The sequence below is a fragment of the Toxorhynchites rutilus genome, chromosome 3 (assembly GCF_029784135.1).
Source record: "Toxorhynchites rutilus septentrionalis strain SRP chromosome 3, ASM2978413v1, whole genome shotgun sequence".
Taxonomy (NCBI): Eukaryota; Metazoa; Arthropoda; class Insecta; order Diptera; family Culicidae; genus Toxorhynchites; species Toxorhynchites rutilus.
Genome location: NC_073746.1, coordinates 61106655 through 61127691, shown reverse-complemented (window position 1 = coordinate 61127691; position 21037 = coordinate 61106655). Strand labels below are relative to the sequence as shown.

Genomic DNA, 21037 nt, shown 5'->3' with positions numbered 1-21037 from the left:
ATGTTATTTAATTACTTGAAACGCGTATTTCTGACTTTCATTCAATATAGCCATATACAATTCCAAAATTGTTGCTGATTTTTTTCATTATAATATAAAATTGTCTTCATAAACAATTTTCGTATGAGACTTTTTCAACACCTGCAAACAAAAATGTTTTTAATTCAAATAGAACACTAATTCGATATGGAAAAGCTAATTCTCATTCATAAATTTTAATTTTGAAAACGTTCATTCCGACTGAAAATCAGCTATTCGCTGATTTTCAGTCGGAATGAACCTAACTAGTAAACGAAGCACAATGCCGCCAACGCGGATCGCTGTTTTGAAGAAAACAAATACTTTTGACGTTTGAGATGTTGGCATCAAAAACATGGCGGGTGTCACACAGCTGAGCCCTGCGCTGACAACCGTTTGACATAGCTGTCAACCAAAGCGTCATATCGTTAGTTGAATGTCTGCCATTTTACAATATGAATCGTTTTAGCATCGCACAATGTGTTAATTTTGTTAAATTATACTATAAAAATGATGAAAAACCGGCAAATGTTTTTCGAGCATTACGGAAGGATTTTGGTCGTCATGGACGGCCTACAGAGCACACAATCGCTAATGTAGTGCGTAAATTCGAACAAACTGGATCCGTAGCGGATATTGTAAACCCGTGCATCATCGTAATGTGCGTTCGGCCGAAAATATTGCTGCTGTTGCTGCCAGTGTGGAGGATGACCCGAATGTTTCGATTCCACGGCGTGCTCAGCTTGTCAAACACATCATTGTGGCGAATTTTGCATTTGGACTTGCACCTACATCCATATAAAGTCCAACTGGTACAAAAATTAGAGCGTGGTGACCATGGAATGCGTCGGGCATACGTCGATTGGGTGAACGAACAACAGCAGCAAAATGCTGAATTTTCGCATCAAATTTTCTTCAGCGATGAGGCACATTTCGAGCTCGGTGGCTATGTGAACACCCAAAATTTCCGTATATGGGGCTCAGAAAATCCACATGTGATTGTTGAGAGGCCATTGCATCCGCCAAAAGTTACTGTTTGGTGCGCATTATGGTCTGGTGGAGTCATCGGGCCGTATTTCTTTGAAAATGAGGACGGCGAGACGGTAACTGTGAATTGTGAGCGCTATGGCCTCATGTTAACCGATTGTTTTTGCCACAAATTGAAGATATGGATACGGATGACATGTGGTTTCAGCAGGACGGCGCCACATGCCACACAACACGACCGAAAATGGCCATATTGCGAACGAAATTTGAAGGACGCATAATTTCGCGTTTTGGTGATGCCAATTGGCCGTCCAGATCATGCGATTTGAGCCCGCTAGACTTTTTTTTTGTGGGGTTATGCGAAAGACCCTGTCTATGCCAACTCTCCGCAAACTCTTGAACATTTAAAAGACAACATTCGTGAAGTTATGATCGAGATACCGCCCCATATCTGCCGAAAAGTCATCGAAAATTACCTGTTCCGGATCAAGGTGTGCGAGGAAGCCCTAGGTGGTCATTTGAATGATGTTGTATTTCACACATAATTGCATAAACCAAACTTTAATTTGAAATAAAAGTTTCATCGAAATTCGAATTCTAAGTGTGTTTTATTTCAATTTACTTTCGGAATTTAAAGTTGGAAAACCCTGTATAAATGGAAAACCTGCTGCTTTTGCTTTTGTATTATTGGAATCGTGATCCAATTCTGATTCTGATTTTGAAGAGTATATTCGAGTAGACGGCATTAAGCTATGTGTCCTTTCATTGGGAGGCGAACATAATGATGGATATTGGAATAAACCTGCTTTCAAAATCAAAATTATGAATGAAAATTTACTTCAACGTATCGAACATTTATCTCATGTGATGAAATAAGAGGTTTTTTCCGATATCGCCGAAACATATTGAACGAAAACTGTGTCTAATGATGATTTTATATTATAATAGTAATTATTTATGGAACAAACAGGAAATACATCGACAAATGGTTTAGTGAGTGTCAGACCTACATGTGTTTGGTAATCAAACAATATGAAGTAAAAATTTTCATTCAAACTTTTATATTTTTACACTGCACTTGGCCCTTCTAATCTGATAGAGAATAATTTACCTCCCAAGCACTAATATAGCAACCAGACCGCCACTTTTTTTTAAATTTTTTTTAGCTGAGATTTCCTAACATAGCACTGGTTTCAAATTAATGTATCGATTATCTGAATCGGTACAGTAGTTCAAAAATTATTCAAACTGTGCTCCACTGGAGCATAGACATGCTCTGCGATAGTTTATATACGAGGGCGATTTCTGAGACACTGAAACTTATTTTTTTAACGACCCTTGTAGATAAGACACCAGCGAAAAAATCCATCCTAACCGAGCACGCCTGCATTCAACTTGCGGATAAATTATGAAATGAAGGTCGAATTTTGTTTGTAGTTAACTTTTACATGATTTAGCAATATTGATTTTTAAATTTAAACACGTACCTCATTGAAACTGACAAACCATACGAAATAATAATTTATAAAAATAAAATATAAAAATCATATTTTAATGTTTTTGATTTTATGATTTTTCTACACATCCTAAATATATATTTAGGTGGCTATTCCATCAAATTCCCTTTAAAAATCCTAATCAATTTGAACGAGGAATGTTTCACCCATATCTGGCTAACGGGGCCCACAGGAAATACACCCGTCACTCGTTTCTGGGCCACTTAGCGACGAACGTGTTAATAGATGAAGCTGATCGAAAATCTAATATCACAAAGAGGAGATTTCATATTTGTAGATTAAATCAGTTCGTTCTTTGCCACACTGTTTATGTTTTAACTAATTATCAATAAGATAATCGGCCAACTCAAACCTATGTAAGAGAATGAGGCGAACCCTTCATTATTATTATTTATTGTACTTCAATCAATTTTACTACAATTTAGCTTTGCTATTCTAGTAACAAAAAACACCTTTTATTTGGTATTATTTTACTAACAAACTTTGCGTTTTTCTTGGAAGTATTCCATCGCTCTACGATGATCAAAGATATTCTCATTCTCGCTGTCTGCCTCATTTCAATAGTTCATTTCACTTCCCATTTTCATGTCCATAGCACATATGAAACCATACGGATCGAAATAATTAGAATGATAGTTTTATTTACTTTGCTTAATGTGCTGTTCAATGTCCCATGTCAACTTTTAATTAAACCACACATAAGCGCGAGAGTCTATAAAAGCTAGTGGCGAGTGCATGGATACCCACCAGTGACCCATCTGTGTGAACCAAAATGCGTTTGCACCGGGCAGACCTAGTTAAAACTATTATTATCGTCCTATCATCTCATTTCAACATAATTGATTGCGCGGTAAATGTACACGCTGTAAGTACTCTGTGACTCGTCCTAAATTCCGGATGTTTTCAGCGCATCAAAGAGCTTAAAGCCGAGAAAGCGGCGACATGCATAACTGCCAACACCGACAAGTATATCATACAATTTCCTGGGCCACTCAACTACACTGCAGATGGTAACAGGATACACTTTTTCGGGAATTTTACCGTCACTGAAACAATCAAGGAACCGCTTGAAGTGGGTGTTTAATGTTTCATTTTTTGGTTCCGTTGAAAAGTAAAGTTGCTCTTTTTTAGGTTGCAGTCATCGCTAATCGGTGTTCGGTGGAAATGAAAACATGTGAACCCTTCAATAAACTTACTTTGTCACGCGTATGTACTTATATCAACGACGAGAATGGTATCTTTATATCTTTCTTCAAAAGTATTACACCAGTGTTCAGATGTCCTATCAAGCCTGGATTGTACACGTTTCAGAAATCGGTGCTTGATTTGACATTTTTTACCATTTTCGCATTAGAGGGATACCGCTGGCAGGCAAATATAAAATTGTTTTCAAGGGATAACGCTAAACGGGAATTGTATTGTCTTGCGACGCAAGCTTTAATGCGATGGGTCAGAAGAACATAAACATTCATAGTCATCCTTACTATATTTCTATATATGTTTCCTTCACGATTTACATTTTATTATGGAATCAACGAGTTCATTAAAAAATAAAACTACCAGTTTTTTAATCTGCCCTACATTAGGATGACTCCTCAGTGGAAGAAGGTGGATGTTCTAACACTTTATCAATAATCCCTAATGCTTGTGCTTCCTCTGGGTTGAGGAACGTGTCTCTTTCCATTTTTGAGAACAAAACATCCAGAGATGTTTTTGTGTGCTTGGCGTAAATTTCTGTCAGCTGCGTCTTTAGTTTGAGGATTTCTGCAGCCTGGATCTGAATATCTGTTGCCTGTCCGTGAGTGCCCCCGGATGGTTGATGTATCATAATTCGGGCATTCGGTAGTGAGTGACGCATACCGGGTGCTCCGGCCGCAAGTAAAAGCGATCCCATAGAACAGGCCTGTCCTACACACCAAGTCGCCACCGGAGGTTTCACATACTGCATCGTGTCGTATATGGCCAAGCCAGCCGTTACGCTGCCTCCCGGAGAATTAATGTACATATGGATTGGTTTGGTTCCGTTTTCCGATTGAAGAAACAGCAGCTGGGCTACAATCAGTGAGCTGAGATCATCGTGGATTGGACCCATTAAACAAATTATCCGTTCCTTTAGAAGGCGCGAAAAGATATCATATGCCCTCTCGCCTCGTCCCGTTTGTTCCACAACAATCGGCACCAGGTTGAGTAATCTTGTATTGGACGTATGAAGTTTTCGCTACAAGATTTTTTTTTATACTCATTTGAAATGATACCTATGAAATGCTCACTCACCATACAAGATACATGATTGATTAAGCTTTTTATTCGCATCATATTTAAAACAGTATTATTAGATCTGTTTAAAGTGGGAGAGCGGAAATATTCGAATGTTCGCAACCGCAAATGAAAACAAAATTTATTTCGACACAAAATTGACAATCGGCTCTGGGGCACGTTCACAGCTTACATACAAACAGCTGAGGCACTGAGCTGAGGTGAATTCCTACTAGGGATGCCAGATGTTTCAATGCTATTGTGAAAAAAATGACTTACCGTCGTATGAGGTTACTTTCGAAACGCAGAGCTACATTATACCCAAAAGTTTCAATGTTAGGTCATATACAGCTCCAGAAACATTCCATAAATATTATTATCGCCAGAGCTTGTCATTTTTGAAGCTAATAAATGAAATTACCTTCATATTAGTGTATCAGGCTGGAGTGAAATCGATGTAAGGCCGAGGACATAGTAAAAGCGATGCGGTGCGAGCGCGGGCGCGCCCGGACCTGACATAGTAAACGCGATTTCAATGCGGCGAAACTGTGTGTGGAGTGTTTTGCCGCGAGTGAACGCAAGTGATGGTTGCCAGACGATTTATCTATAAATATCTTTAAAACTGAACTCATCGAACAAAAATAAAAATTGAGATTTTGAGAGAAAAACTAACCAAATGCCACTGAAAAAAAAGTTCCATTTGCTGCATCTTCAATTTAGATTTTCGGTTGAAGCTTTTTGAGAAAAATACAATTTATTATCAAATTGAATATCTCACAATTTAACTGTTTACAAAATAAACATATCTGGCATCCTTGTGCTGGGTTGTTTACATGTGGGATGGAGTGGAATGAAACATCAAAAAACGCGCGATCTGAAGCGATCAGTATGTCATAGCACGCGATGAACTTCAATTCATCGCTCCGCATCGCATCGCACCGCACCGCACCGCGTTTACTATGTCCTCAGCCTAATCCTCACGCATACTGAAACATCGATTTGTCTATTTCGTGCCTTTCCTCTTACATTGTCTTAGAAGTATGAAAGCAGAAGCTTTCACTAACAATTGAAACTGCTTGAATGGGTCATATTCATTTTCATTTCTCATGCAAATAGACGCCTTCAATAACCCGTTCAAAAAAAAAAAAGAAATTATATGATGTATGCTATTATTCCCGCGTCTGCCATGTTTATTAGACGTAGTGATGACGGGCTGTGTACGATGTTAACGATGCAAGTAAATACACGCAAATTAAACTGGTCATCAACAATTTCATTAGACATTTCCAAACCTTGCATATCGACAGGTCTGTGACGTAAACATCAAAGTTGACATTTTACTTTTTTTTGTTCTAGATCGATAAAGAATACCAAATACTTCCAAAAATACCAAATCTTTACAGAAAAGTGAAAAAATTACCCCCTAAAAACTCGAAACGAAGAGTGACCCAAGCACCATTTTCACAACTATGTAACGCAAGCATCGTTTTCATTATGATGTGACGATGTGATGCGATGTGGTTTTTAATCTGATCTGATGATCTGGTATTGGATGAACGAGATAGGACAGTACATTTTTCATGACGACATATTTCGTAGTGGACGTTTAGCATAATGAAAGTTGATTGTCTTTTTTTGTGAGAAAACACTTTTTTTAAAAGCTTGTCATGCCAAAGGTTTTGATGAAGAACAATTCATCCCAGTGCAGTGCTACAATTAAAATAAACATGTTATTTTAAAACTACAAACCGTGCATTTAGAATCTGTTGAAAAGTCTCGTCTAATATTTAAATTTATAAAATCAAACTCAGTTTATCATTTATTCTAGATTGAAATATATTTCTGTTATCACATATTGCACATAAATATTGTAACTGATTAATTAAACTCATCAACGTTATTGCTGATAACAAGGTCTCCCCAATAGTGTGGTTCATTTTCAGGTATCAAGCGACAAAGTTTCTTCACACTGTTTCCTTTGGAGGAAGGGCCAAAACGTCGCCCACGTAGCTGTTACAGTGGCCTGTCTATCCGATATGTACATTTTTGAGCTTATACGAGAAATGTCGTATAACGAGAATTTCGGAATTTCACATTCAGATTCTGCGCTGTTGTCGTCACTTCGTGGATTTGGATCTTCCCGGATGAAACCCTTGAGTTATAATCAGTTAGTGTCCGTGATCAATATAGCGGCAAAGTGAACTGTATTATGTGTTGGTGATAGACGTCGTCCTCTTTCTCAACAATCGGTATAATTATTGGAGAGTTGTTTCGAAATTTCACCAGGTTTCCTTTCCGGTTGAACTGGAACGACGGATTTCTATTAAAATGGTCCTGTGAATATAAATGAAAGCATTCTAACACTATTTGTTTATGATAATTTAAACATTGCACTTACTCCACACCCAGCAAACATTAAATCGGATAACTAACGTATATGCAGCGCTTAACTGGCATATACATGCAAAAGTGTAGGTGATATGCATACCTGACAATTGCTTGCGAATTTGTTTGGATGAATATACGACTTACACATGTATCTAGTAGGACTATTGTCATACGTATATATGATTTACTATAGGCAAACAAACCGCCATTTTTCTATATGTGAAGATTATACAGGGTCTTTCAGATTAAGCGCTCACGCAAAAAAAAAACCAATAGCTCCTTATAATTTTTTTTTCGCTCCGTCGATGGTAACACTGCATTCTCACTTCAGGGCGATAATATTCGGCTATTCGTTCAGTCTGATCGGATGGTTTTTAGTGTCAAGATATACAATTTACACGAACGTGTTTTTTTTTTTATTGAAATCGTATTACCCGAGCAACCAAAGCATTAATGAAAATTTGTCCTCTTATGGTAAGAATTTCACCATTTCTCGTCGTCGATTACTTCCTCTGGGGGTACATGAAGGACCGTTGCTATGTTAATATGCCACAAAATTTGGAGGAACTTAAAAGAAGAAATAACTCGGATTTTCAACATCATAGAAGTCGTAATGTTAGAGTTGTGCATGAAGAATTTTGTTCACCGTTTAAAACGCGTTATCGAAAAAATGGGGTGGTCACACCCAAAATATCCTAAAATAAGCTTTATTTTCATTTTTCTAAAATAAAAATCGGTTCACTTTTGTAGAAGTTATGAAAATTTGTTGCGTGAGCGTTTAATCTGAAAGACCCTGTATAATTCTAGAGCAGCTGAAACTCGTACATATAAAATGAAAAAGATGTAATTGGATATGTCATTCTTGGTAGTCTATTATTTTTTAATAGTTATGTTTTGAAATTTATATAGAAATGATCAAATAAGTTTCAGTGATACGTGTTCTGAGTAATCAAATAACGCGAATTAAAAACTTTCATTCAAATCCCCACCAGGCGTCGACACTGTACATAGGACATCGTGGATCTTGATATGTCAAATTCTTAATATGATGAATTGCAATATGATGGCCTGAATTACGATCTAATATGATTTACTGTGGAACGATTTTCCGCAGCATGTAATACAATTTTTCCTAGCACTACACTGATTTAATTTATCTGTGCATGCCACTAACAAATTGCTTTAGCCTGATATGCATATATGATTTCGCATATATCGATTTTACGATAGCGTACCCAGCAAAGAATAAATCGTATAACTTTTGCACATGCTAGGTCGCATATACGTTCCCTGTGGAACTTTTGCCGTCTCAACGTATGCATTAATTAGCGTCGTTTATTAATACTTTAGTTGAGATTTCTTTAGTCAAATAACACGCCTTGAATGTATTCCGAGGGGCAAGCTCTAGAATACGCGTGACCACAGTGCAACTCGAAGGAAATTTCTTTGACGAAAAAATCCCCCGGCCATAACGTGTCATTTGGCTTAAGAAATCTCAACTAAGTATTAATAAATGACGCTAATTAATGCATACGTTGAGACGGCAAAAGTTCCACAGGGAACGTTAACGTCATTTAAGAAGAAGATATGCGTATAAAATAAGGCATACACGTATATCGCCTCCACTTTTGCGCGTATATTCCAGTTATATGCATCATATAGGGTTGGGGAAAAATAAATATCGTATTTCTGATCGAAATTTGACGCTTTAACATACTTAAAATTATCCAATTTAAGTCAAATATGCGCCGTTTTGTTCGCAAACTTGTTGCCATTTAGAAGGCAACTTCATTATCCCCCCTTATAAAACCCCCCTCCTTATTTGCAAAAAACTTAGACAGCCAGTTTTCGCAAGCCTCTTTTGAGGCCAACTTATTATCACCAAGAGCGTTTTGCATGGACCGGAAGAGATGATAATCACTTGGAGCCAGGCCCGGACTATATGGTGGGTGCAATAGGACATCCCATCCGAACTCCCGTTGCTTCTGGCGGGTCAGCAAAGATGTGTGAGGCCGTGCGTTGTCCTGGTGAAAAACAATACCATTCCTATTGATCATTTCTAGCCGCTTCTGGTCAATCGCCTGCTTCAAACGGTCAAGCTGCTCACAGTAGAGATCCGAGTTGAGGGTCTGGCCATAATTGAGCAGCTCATATTGGATGATTCCCTTCCAATCCCACTAAACACACAGCAAAACCTTCGTCAATCCGGGCTTGGCGTGGGTTGAGGCGGCTCACCGCGCTTCGACCAGGACTTTTTTCGCTTTAGGTAGTCGTACGTGATCCACTTTTCATCACCAGTAACCATCTTCTTCAAAAATGGGTCGAGTTCGTTCCGTTTCAGCAGTGCATCGTAGGCGTTGATTCGGTCTAAAAGATTTTTTTGCGTCAACTCGTATGGCACCCATACATCCAGCTTTTTCGGAATCGAATCTTCTGCAAATGGCTCCAAACGATTTTATGATCTATACCCAGTTCCTGGCCAATCGAGCGAGTGCTCACATGCCGGTCTACTTGGATGATTTCAACGATTTTATCGGTTTCCACGACGATTGGCCTACCAGTACGGGGTGTATCTTCGACAGCCACTACACCAGAACGAAATCGATCAAACCAAAGCTGTGCTGTGCGAATCGTTACAGTATCGGGTCCATAAACTACACGAATTTTTTCGGCCGCCTTCGATGCAGTTTTACCTCGCAGGTAAGAAAAACGTAAAATATGACGAATTTCTTGCTTGGTGGACTCCATCTTTGACGCGCTATAACTTGAGACTGAAAAGGACAATCACAACACTGTCAAAACGACACTTGTAGCACAGATTGTCGTCTTTAAATAGCCGTATAGTATGACCCGATGCGATAAGCGCAACACAAGATATGTTTAAGTATTGCCATATATTGACAATATACGACATTTCTTTTTCCTCAACCCAATATATCATCCAAATGTCTTGGATGTATGTATATCGCCTCCAATTATGGCTATTCATTCGATTCATTTTTTGCTGGGTGTATCATAAAACCGATGCCGATAGTGATAAATAATATCGAGGTTTTCGCATTCTATACGATTTTGAATGTTCACAATGTATCCATTAATCAACATTATATATCTCTTCTTTATTTGCGACCTAGAAGACACGAGTAGACACGAAAGCCCTTGTTGTCTAGTCCACAAAAATCGAACCAGTGCATTCATGAGTAAGCATCCGAGGGGAAACGATGGAAGCTCACGCGGGAATTTTTACTGGTGTTTTGAAAGCCTTTCACTGACCAACGCATTTTTAATCGCTCTGACCACTTTCTCGAGTTAAATTCAGCTTTGGACAAATCCAGAAATTGATATTAATTCAATATAATAATAACAATAACAATAATAATAACAATGCCAATTAGAATAAACATTGAATAAGCTATCAAACTTTGTTCAAAAGTAAATTATGAATTTTAGTTTCTTTAAATATGATTGTGAAGACATTTTTTCATACCATGTGAAGATATTAAAAAAAAACACATGGCATCACCTGGTCCAAGGTGCCTATATATATATATATATATATATATATATATATATATATATATATATATATATATATATATATATATATATATATATATATATATATATATATATATATATATATATATATATATATATATATATATAGCAATATTTTGCAGTATATTTTTTTGCTTTTTGTGTGTGGAATTGTTTTGGTGGCAATAAGAGCATTGAAAAGTTGAAAGGTAAGTCTTTTACGGTTAAATCTAGGTTTGTAATATACTCTATCTTATTTTCTGTTTCAGCTCAAGAGAACAAATCGATTCTCGGTGTCGGTTGGTGATGAAAATAATAATGTTCATCAGGGCCAAACATTTATATTTTCCTGCGTTTTGCAGTCAAATCCCTTTCCACAGTCCTCTGTATATTTATACTGTTTCCCCTCGCGGATTTATTGACGACACGGTCACACCTTTAGTATATATATACGCATCTTGGTCTAGCGGTAGAAACACAATCACATCGGGGGACCCCTCTATATTCACCACCCATGCAAGCTACCACTTGTCCGCTGCTCGTTCATTTGACAGTGCACGATTTCTCCTATCCTCGAAAAACACGAACATTGGGGTGTTTTGTGTTTCCTCTACACATAAATTCATTTATTTTTGCAGTAAAACTGCGAGTTTTATCGTGCAATTGCGCGCAGAAAAGCGTCTGAGATACCAACTGTGATGTGCAAACGTTAGTGATCGCAACGAAAATGATCGAACACGAGCAATGCATGAATCTTACGGACAATAAGGTCAGTATGGTGTGCCCGCTACCTATAAATGGAATTATAGGACAGTAATCAACATATGGACCACTTGTGTGCATGCATGTATTGCGTTTCGGCAAATTTATCAAACTGATAACGATTGTTTTTCCTTTCACTTTCGCAGATGCTGGATCACGAGGAATTCTTGAATCGCATCAAGAAAACGCTATACTATGGATCATCGACAGTGAAGTGCACCAAAATAAGCCGGCCCCTGGCGGATTATGCAGCGGATACCTTTTCCGAGTCGCACCGGGGGCATTCGCTGAGTCGGCTCAATTTTGTCACAGTTGGTAATCTCACGGTAACGCCATGTTCCCTCATACTGGCAATGATCTATTTGGATCGGCTGAATACCATTGACCCGGCGTACGCGAGAAGAATTACACCGTCGGAACTATTTATAGTGTCTATGGTTGGTATAGTTTTAGTGTGTCCTTTTTTCGTATTGATTGCATTACTAGCGAACGTAAAGTGTGAATGATCAACAAGCATTAGTATGGAATGATTGTGTTTGATACAACGGAATTTGTACGTTCTGTTTGATGTACTTAGTACCCAAGTTGATAGTGCGATATATTTTTAAAGCACTCGATTCTAAAAGCACCGAGAGGTGAATAACATCCAGAGAGCAAGCTCGTTTGCCATCCGTGTTGATGTACTTCTCGTCTCCACGGCTGAGTGGCGCCTGTGAAAGTCGAACAGCGTTGTCGCTGCTTTCTCCGGCAGCGTATTTTTTTAGCGAATTAAACTTGTTACGCTTTCTAAATTCAGAATACGTTTAATACGGTCGATTAAAATTGTTTCATATCGTAGACCGCCGTATTATTGGCGAAGTAGCTATGTTATCACAAAATTACGAATGTTTTGACCTAATTCACGCAATCTATATTCGCCGGACTCTCATGGCCTAGTAAGCGTTGCGCTTGCCAAGATGGGGGGTCTGGGTACCACTTCAGGTCTGGAATTCTATCGTCAAAGAACGTTTATTGGTTTGCTTTGGTTCAGGAGAAATGTTTCTGGGCAGTAGTGTTCAACTTTTTTTTTCCAGAAGGTCCACAAACACATGTTAGGCATGGTGTGGCGGGCCGCAAAACAAAAATAAATGTACAACGAAATTATAACCGGCGAGAAACAAACATTATAAAAATTCAAGAATGGAATTATTTAGTTCCAAACATTATACACACCAGATGGGTCAACTCGAAGAGCGCGTGGGCCGCATGTTTGGTGTCGCTCCTCTAAGCGATTTGTCGCCGCTATAAGCTTCTTTGCCCAGTCTTAGTGGTATTCGGGACGTAAAACAGCAGTATTACGATGGTCCTCCTGCAAGATAGTGGGGTTGGTCGCAGGCCGTGCAAACCGCACCACAAAAACACTAATACCAGGGACAGACATACAGCTGTACTTGCGTTGTAAGAGTACAGCGTTGTACAGGTACTATAGTACCATGACAGACATACTTTGGTTGTACATTGTACCGTATGTCAAACTGACAATTAGAATTTTTCCAATTTTCACCACATATTTCAATGAAAAAGGTTTTTATTCAGCGTCTAAACTATCAAGCACAACAAGCAAATTTCCACTCTGAGTTATTACCTCAAGAGAAAGTAAATGAAGAGAATGTTTGCCAAGTGTTTTCATCAGGTGTGTGGCACGATTATCGCTATCTCACTCTACCTACCGTCATCGCATATCGCACTATCACTCTGCTGTAAAGGTTCATCATCGACATCACGATATATCAGATTGTGGTAAATTGGTAATTCGCGATGGTGTCGACGTCTGGTGGCGACTTCAAATTAGGGCCATAATTTGTATCCCAAACTCGTTAGTGTAATCTCTATCAGATTAGAAGACACGAAGCCGGTTTTTAAATTTTAAAATTTGAATGAAAATTTTCACATCACGTTATTTAATTGCTTGAAACACGTATTTCTGACTTTCATTCAACCATATGGCTATACAATTCCAAAATTGTTGCTGAATTTTTTCATTATAATATAAAATTGTCTTCATAAACAATTTTCGTATGAGACTTTTTCACCAACTGCAAACAAAAATGTTTTTAATTCAAATAGAATACTAATTTGATATGGAAAAGCTAATTTTCATTCATAATTTTAATTTTGAAAACGTTCAATCCGACTGAAAATCAGCTATTCGTTGACGTTCCCCTAAACTAGTAAACGAAGCACAATGCCGCCAACGCGGATCGCTGTTTTAAAGAAAATAAATACTTTTGACGTTTGAGATGTTGGCACCAAAAACATGGCGGGTGTCATACAGCTGGTTTTGATACAATTTGTTCATGCTACCCACCACAAACCGACTATGGCGCTGCGCACAGTAAAACTGTAGCCATGTACAGCGGTAAAATAGGTCGGTACAGGTACAGCGATTGTACCGAGTTGCTTGCATGGTTCTAGCGCTGTACATGGTGACAGACATACAATTTTCGAAGTACAACGCTAGTACAGTTGTATGTCTGTCATAAGTATAAGCAACGAACGATACGCAAGAAGATTTGAACCGGACTGACCGACACAGATCCAGGCGACGAAAACAGACTAAAAATTCAAACTCGGGACGTGGAATTGTCGATCTCTCAATTTCATCGGAAGCACTCGTATGCTTTCCGAACTATTGAGCAACCGCTAGTTTGACATTTTGGCGCCGCAAGAAGTGTTGAAGAGGGTCTAGGTACAGCTTTCATGATGATGGGCAATATTCAGAAGCATGTGATTGGTGGTGGCCAATCAACCCAAACATGTGCAGATTGAGGATTAAGGGTTGATTCTTCAACATCAGCATCATTAACCTGCACAGTCCTCACGTTGCAAGTTCCGAAGATGACAAAGACGAATTCTAAGTGCATCATCGGAGATTTCAATGCCCAGATCGGTAAAGGGGAGGAGTTCAAACCTGTAATTGGTATGTGCAGCGCACACCAGTTAACCAATGAAAACGATTTCGCCACCTCTAAGAATATGGCCGTACGCAGTACCTTATTTCAACACAAATTACTCCACCAATACATCTGGAAGTCACCAAATCAAACAGAATCGACCATGTTCTGATAGACGGTCGGCATTTCTCGGACATAACTGACGTCAGAACCTATCGAGGCGCTCACGTCGATTCGGACCACTTCCTAGTGATGGTTAAGATGCGCCCAAAACTCTCCGTTTTGAACAACATTCGGGACCGAGGCCCGCGCTCGTAAAATCTTGCGCGACTGATACAAAAAGATGTCGCCGAAAACTATGCGCAATCGCTTGAAGCTGCCGAATGGGACCAAATTAAACCCTTCACGTATAACGTCGAACCACGATTTTCAATAGATCCAGTCAATACATCTGCTTCGCTGATGGCGTAGACATTTTCGGCAGAACATTTGAGACAGTAACTGAACATTACACCAGACTCGTGAAACAACAACAGCGATAACGATCGGTTGTGTTTTCACTCTTACTGTATGCAGCCAGTGATTGTTTGTTTCGTTCAATTTGTTCTGTTGATACGATTGCTGTGGCGATTTGTGTAAAGCACAGCCGCGCGTGGTTCGTTGTTGTGCTCTGGATTGGACGTTTTGTTGTGTTAATCTCACAACTGTGTGTTGTTTTCGTTTTGTGTGAATTGAACAATTGTGCGCCGGTGCGGTAAACAAGATCACAGAGCCGGACATACAATTTTGGACAGTCCGAACTGCTGATCGCTAATATTTGTTTTGTTTGAACTTTCGTTTTTTGCACCCAAGTGTTGTGTTCCGTACGAATTTTTGTCGAAGATAGTTTGTATCGTGAACAATTACATAACGACGAAACAAAAAAAGAAAGTGAGGAACTAAATCGTTCACTGTTCAGTGTTCACTGAGCTGGACATTCGGGCATATAAAAAGAAAATGTCTACGAACTTCCAGCGGATGGCAGTAGATGTCAGTAGATGTCAGCAGCTCGTTCTTTATAGAAATTGCGGATCAGTAGCACACACTCTTGCTTCCTGCTCTTGTCCGGAATATTGTAAAGAGAACACAATCCAGAGGATCAAGGTGGACAGCAACGTAGACTATCACACCGCATGCTCCATCTTCGATGCAGACAATGGCCGACTGGTAACATATGTAAGTGCTGTTCGGGAGGGAGGAGAACCAGGCCATGTGGTGACCACAGAGGCCATCTCAGATCAACGAATCAATGAACTGATGGGAAGCAATAGCACAAAAAGATACCATTATCACTAAAAACCCTACAAATCCTACCACGCCTGCACCTAAAACAAACATTCAGATCATCCCTGCATCGTCCACAACTCTGGAATCCATTGCGGAAGAACATGAGAACTCGACTCCTCAAGACTGCAGGCTGGACTTCCATTCAGATGCCGACAGCGATGCGAACGAACAGAACCCCTTCCAGATCACAGATCTTTCCTCTTCGCAACAATGGGAACAAGAACCCCTGCAGTCCCCGGACAGCGCGGGAGTCCCTTCACTGGTCATGGGGCCATGGAAGGCGGACATCCAAGAAGGACTACCGTATTTTGAAGAACAATTATAACCGAAATAGACAGCATTGATACTCCGGGAAAAAGTTCCAATTGATTGTAACAATACTTTATATAAAATATTAAATCATTTGATGAAAAAAAAGTGATTTTTTATTGCCGCTACAGAGATAAACCAGCCCAGGAGGCTGAAATCCTCTCTAATAAAGAATTTAAAAAAACACTTAAGCTCGAAGCAGAGAGAGTTGGACTGAGAATCAAAGGGTCTAAAACCAAATACACGGTGGCTTCCGAAAACGATAGAACCCGACTAAGTAGTAATGGATGTTCAATAAAAAATGAAAATGGTTTCAATACCTTTCTGTATAAAAATTAAAGAGCATAATTTTTTGACGTAGGACTACGTCTTTCATTTCTATACCGGGGTGTAAAATCAAAGTTTCGAAAACGAAAGCGTTACGCCGGAGACCGAGATTTTGAGTGTTAATAGCTCCTATACAACTGAACGAAATGGTATGATAAACACTTCATTCGAAAGATAAAATGTCTACGAGTTCTATACTTGTTACTTTCTGATCCAAAAACTTGTTTCAATAGTCTTAAATTTGCTTTCAAAATAGGCTATTGAAATCACCAATCGGTATATAAGCGAGCGCCGCTCGGAAATCCACTCAGTTCTAATTGAACAGCGATTGGAGCATGTTGTCGCTGTTGTGGTGAAGCTCTTTATCATGAAAGCGCGGATGAACGGTGTCACCAAGAGCCTGTTTGTGCACCTTAGGCCAGAAGGGAATCCATCAGGAGGAGAGTGATGCTACAAACGGTTCCCCGGGAAGATCTCGAAGCAGCCGCTACACACACACACATACACGCACGGAATTGTTTCCGTTTGGATCGAGAAAGATCCGGAAAATAATCTGCCAGTTCCTCTAGGAATTTAAAAATACATTCATGTGAAAGAGTTTATTTGAATGTTTTCTATCCATGTGACACTGTGACCAAATATGTTTCAATCAAGTGCTATTAACAGATGGTTATCGAGTTAGCATTAACCACTCGTGGGCTTCCAGTATCGAGGAAAATGTGGAAATATCTAATCGTTACTGAAAATAATCTGCCAGTTCCTCTGGGAATTTAAAATTACATTCATATGAAAGAGTTTATTTTAATGTTTTCTATCCATGTAACACTGTGACCAAATACATTAGGTTTTGTGATTTTTCAATCAATCGCAATCAACAGGATAGCTTCTGAAGATTATTCTTCCCCATCAGTAGGATATTTCCGTATCCAATATTGGATGCATAAAACCTTGTGCCTCCAACGTAACGCTCTCGTTTTCGAAGTTCTCCAAATATTCATTCATTCAGAATGAATTCAGATTCAACTTCATACAAATGATCTCTAAATCAACGATAGTCCTACGTCACCCTTGCGGTTATACCATAGATATAACCCACTTCCTGTTTTTTCTCGTCGAGAGAATTGATCCCTGGGTTCCCTAGAAACGGGTTGCTTTTCGTTCGGGCGCTGTCAGTTCGATCAAAAATGGCATCGAAACAACAAGCACTCCGCGAGCGCGTTGTACGGTTCTTCGAAAGGTGTCAAGGAAGAAAGTTTACATTAGACCACTTTCAGGACGAAAATGTGCCGGTGAGCACAATTTACCAGATCTTGGCATCCCTGAACGTCGAGCGGACGACCGGTAGTGGCCGTCCGACGATGAACATGACGAAAAAGGAGAAGGAATTTCTGAAAAAGCTGTTCGACAACAAGGATGGTACGAGTACGCGTGATGCCGGCAGAAAATTTCTCTGCTGCAGGAGGACACCATCTGTCGGAAGAAGACTAGGTCCCCAGAGTACACGGACGAGCAGATAACTACCGTGAAACTTCCGTGCCGGTGGATGACGAAGAATTATCGTGGGACGTCGTTCGTGCTGGATGACGAGAGTTATTTTTCGCTGCCAAAGTCCCACATTCCGGCAATGAGCGATGCTATACCAGCGACAAGTCGTCCACAAGTGCAAATACAAGCATAAGTTATGCTGTATATTGCAATCTCCGATAAAGGGATTTCAAAGCCCTGGTTCAACAAGCCGAGCGGACTTGCCATCAACCAGAATGTGTACCAGGAGGAGTGCCTGAAGAAGATTCTGGTTCCGTTCTTAGAGGAGCATCATTCTGATGAGAAGTACGTCATCTGGCCGTACGTACCCAAGGAACGGAACCCGACCAACTTGCCCCAGTGCTGTCCGATCGAGGATTTTTTCGACTCCCTCAGTTCCCTGGTGTACAAGAATAATTGGCGGACCACGGACACCAAGCAGCTGACCACGAGGATCCGGAAGATGGATGTCAGTGCCGTCCAACGCTCTTGTGAGAGCATATTCATCAAGTGCCGTACGGCTGAGCACGGTTCCTGATCAAAGCTGGAAGGATACGCTGGCCAAGGACATGTTGCAAGAATGTCAAACAACTATTCTGTAAAAATGGCGTCGATCGGGGACCCGGCTGGTACGAAAAGACGATGAGCACTACGAGCTAGGTGATTAAACCAAGTGGGAAAGGACATGGTGTGCGCGTAGTGCCCGCGGAATTGGGGAGAGATAGTCACGAGCCGAGTTAATTGGACAAAAATTGTGAATCAGACAGACCATGTTGTAAAGGAATTTTGGATAACGCTCGCTAAAGCTCGGTTGGACATTGCTAAAGGATCGTTTCCGTCGCTTCCGACGGCGGGTCGGCGGTGGACTCGGATCGCATCATCTTGACGGCTTGGGCCGCCTCGATTACTTATACTCACTAAATGGGGACTCCGTCCCATGACATTGGCCTCAGAATAAATTTCGCTAAACCAAAACGAGAGAACGAATTTATAATAGAAATGTGAAGCATTTGTACACATGATGTTTTTCCCGCGCCACAATATTTCTAGCCTATCACACTTTTTCTAAGTGGTTGTTTCTGTTGCAGTAGTTTACTGCAGCGATTTATTCCGGTCACGATTGTAAAGATGTTAAATTAAAATACATATATAAATAAATATGCGCTGTATTTTAAATCTCTTACTAATTTTCGCGTTAACGCTCAAATTTTCAGATGGTTTCAACCAAATTCTATTGCGGCTACGACGAGGATATATACTTAAGTGCCTGGGCCGAATCTGGAAACATGACGGTGGATCACATGAAAGAACTGGAGCTTGAATTTCTGGATGCAATAGTGAGTGTTCTCAATTCCAATGTCTTGTTACCATCCGTCTAACCAATATTCATTCCATTGCAGGGTTGGAAGGTGTACGTGTCGAATCAGGAATTTTTCGAAAAGCTCAAGTCGGTGGAGAAGATCCTTGCGAAGCGGCAAGGTCTCTCACGCGGTTGGCTTACTTACACAGAGCTGATTAACTTTCTTCCAACGATGACACTGGCGAAGCAAATCCTCAATTACAGCACCGTGATTGCGCTGAGTTACACCGCCAGCGTCATGACCATTGCCGGTGCCTTCTTCTTAGCTAGTAGTATTAACGTACCTGGAAATCTTCTATTCCGGCGGGGATCTAACGGGATGTCTGGAACGACCAACGGAACGACAACTTTTGAAGTTGCCGACCCGTCCTTGCAGGCTCAAAATTGCAGCCTCCCAGATGCACCAACAGGCACACTAGAACAATCTCTACCACTGGAAGACTGTGAATGCTCACTGCAGCTGTCGATCGATAGTGCTCAACTTCTCAATCGTGCTTTTTTCAATGATAATTCAAATTTTGAACATCATCATCACTACAAGGCTGACTATAAACAATTCCCAACCGTTCGGTTTGCTTCAACTGTCGACAGCTATGGATCTATTATCGACTGGAAGTTTTTAAGATTTATCTACCCCTCATCCGATGGCAATATGAAGGAAGATGATGAAAACGCGACTGAAACGCATATTTATAATCTCAGTCTAACTGAGGAAAGAACGGAAAATCGCAACTGCACTGATGAGTTCGACCCGATGCTGACGTCCGAAGAAAGACTGCAACCCGAATTGGCTAAGATTGTTAAACAACCGCCGGGTCATGGTTATACGAAGCGAACCTTTGAAATGTTTAGTTCTATTTTGAAATTTTTGTGAGAATCGAAAATCATGGTCGAAAAGGAGCTGTCATTTCATCAACGATATGAATATATATTTTTTATTCCGCTACCAACACTCTTTACGGTGTACTTTAAGTGAAATTTCCAATATGAAATCTTTTTACTAACCCTTTTTTAAGTCGAATCAAAAGGCGCAATTCCGGAAGTATGATTATTACAATATTTTGGATAAATGTCATAGAACATGAAATTTTACCTTCTAAGCAGGTGTTTCCATTTTGAAAATGCAGAAACTTAGTTGGAGTATTTGATATTCCGCAAAATATTACCGTACCAGTTGATTTTTTCATCAAAAACAATTATATACAATATTTTCCTTATATTTGGAAGCAATAAATTGATATTTATTTTTTGAGCATTAATTTAGAACTGTAGAACAAACTATGATCCGAAATTCCCTAACCATATTATCAGGTGTAATGTAATGTAAAGCGTAAAAAGTTATATTGATCGTCATTTTGAATCTTTTGGACATCTGTTAAAAAAATCGGTTCAAAACATCAGAAGTTTCATGCAGCCACAATTTTCATCAATCAACTGTTTTCCGATCTTTAAAAACCATGGGAAAGAACCTGAAATTTGGAAGATGGATTCCACATGATTTGACCGACATACAGCAAAAAACAGGAAAAGCTTGAGAGAAATTTTACTTTGAAAAGATAGAAAAGAATGTCCTGCATCAGATCGTGATCGGGGATGAAAAGTGGGTATATTTCAAGAAACCCAAGCACAAAACATCAAATGTTGACCCCGGAATATTGGCCACCCCAATCGCTAGGCCAGATCGCTTCGGAAAGACAATGATGTGTATTTTCTGAGATCAGCGAGGTGTACACCCCTAAACCGGACTCGGCGGACTAAAACTACAGCTTCCAGCTCTTAAATGCAAGGTGTTA

General features: G+C 39.7%; 3 protein-coding genes across 3 annotated transcripts; 2 read left to right on the top strand and 1 right to left on the bottom strand.

Annotated features, from left to right (window-relative positions):
* Nucleotides 1-3266: 3266 nt before the first annotated feature.
* On the top strand, nt 3267-4104 carry LOC129777228 (uncharacterized). Its single transcript, XM_055783383.1, has 3 exons — nt 3267-3372; nt 3430-3594; nt 3654-4104. Exons 1-3 carry the CDS (start codon nt 3295-3297, stop codon nt 3984-3986), a joined length of 576 nt encoding a protein of 191 aa, XP_055639358.1. The 5' UTR covers nt 3267-3294; the 3' UTR covers nt 3987-4104.
* LOC129777227 (ATP-dependent Clp protease proteolytic subunit, mitochondrial) lies at nt 3990-4954 on the bottom strand. Its single transcript, XM_055783381.1, has 2 exons — nt 4797-4954; nt 3990-4740 (listed from the first exon to the last, which is right to left on the bottom strand). The coding sequence occupies exons 1-2, from the start codon at nt 4836-4838 to the stop codon at nt 4105-4107; spliced, it is 678 nt and encodes a 225-aa protein (XP_055639356.1). The 5' UTR covers nt 4839-4954; the 3' UTR covers nt 3990-4104.
* A 6289-nt stretch (nt 4955-11243) lies between these two features.
* LOC129779350 (protein CNPPD1) lies at nt 11244-20503 on the top strand. Its single transcript, XM_055786761.1, has 4 exons — nt 11244-11472; nt 11612-11902; nt 19099-19221; nt 19285-20503. The coding sequence occupies exons 1-4, from the start codon at nt 11431-11433 to the stop codon at nt 20116-20118; spliced, it is 1290 nt and encodes a 429-aa protein (XP_055642736.1). The 5' UTR covers nt 11244-11430; the 3' UTR covers nt 20119-20503.
* The last annotated feature ends 534 nt before the right edge of the window (nt 20504-21037 follow it).

Excerpts from the sequence above, each read along its gene's own strand:
- LOC129777228 (XM_055783383.1), top strand. The coding sequence starts at position 3,295 with ATGCGTTTGCACCGGGCAGACCTAGTTAAAACTATTATTATCGTCCTA. Across the intron at positions 3,373-3,429 it reads TCAACATAATTGATTGCGCG|CGCATCAAAGAGCTTAAAGC; the intron begins GTAAATGTACAC and ends GGATGTTTTCAG. Across the intron at positions 3,595-3,653 it reads CAATCAAGGAACCGCTTGAA|GTTGCAGTCATCGCTAATCG; the intron begins GTGGGTGTTTAA and ends GCTCTTTTTTAG.
- LOC129777227 (XM_055783381.1), bottom strand. The coding sequence starts at position 4,838 with ATGATGCGAATAAAAAGCTTAATCAATCATGTATCTTGTATG. Across the intron at positions 4,741-4,796 it reads TCAATCATGTATCTTGTATG|CGAAAACTTCATACGTCCAA; the intron begins GTGAGTGAGCAT and ends AAAATCTTGTAG.
- LOC129779350 (XM_055786761.1), top strand. The coding sequence starts at position 11,431 with ATGATCGAACACGAGCAATGCATGAATCTTACGGACAATAAG. Across the intron at positions 11,473-11,611 it reads TGAATCTTACGGACAATAAG|ATGCTGGATCACGAGGAATT; the intron begins GTCAGTATGGTG and ends TCACTTTCGCAG. Across the intron at positions 11,903-19,098 it reads AACTATTTATAGTGTCTATG|ATGGTTTCAACCAAATTCTA; the intron begins GTTGGTATAGTT and ends TCAAATTTTCAG.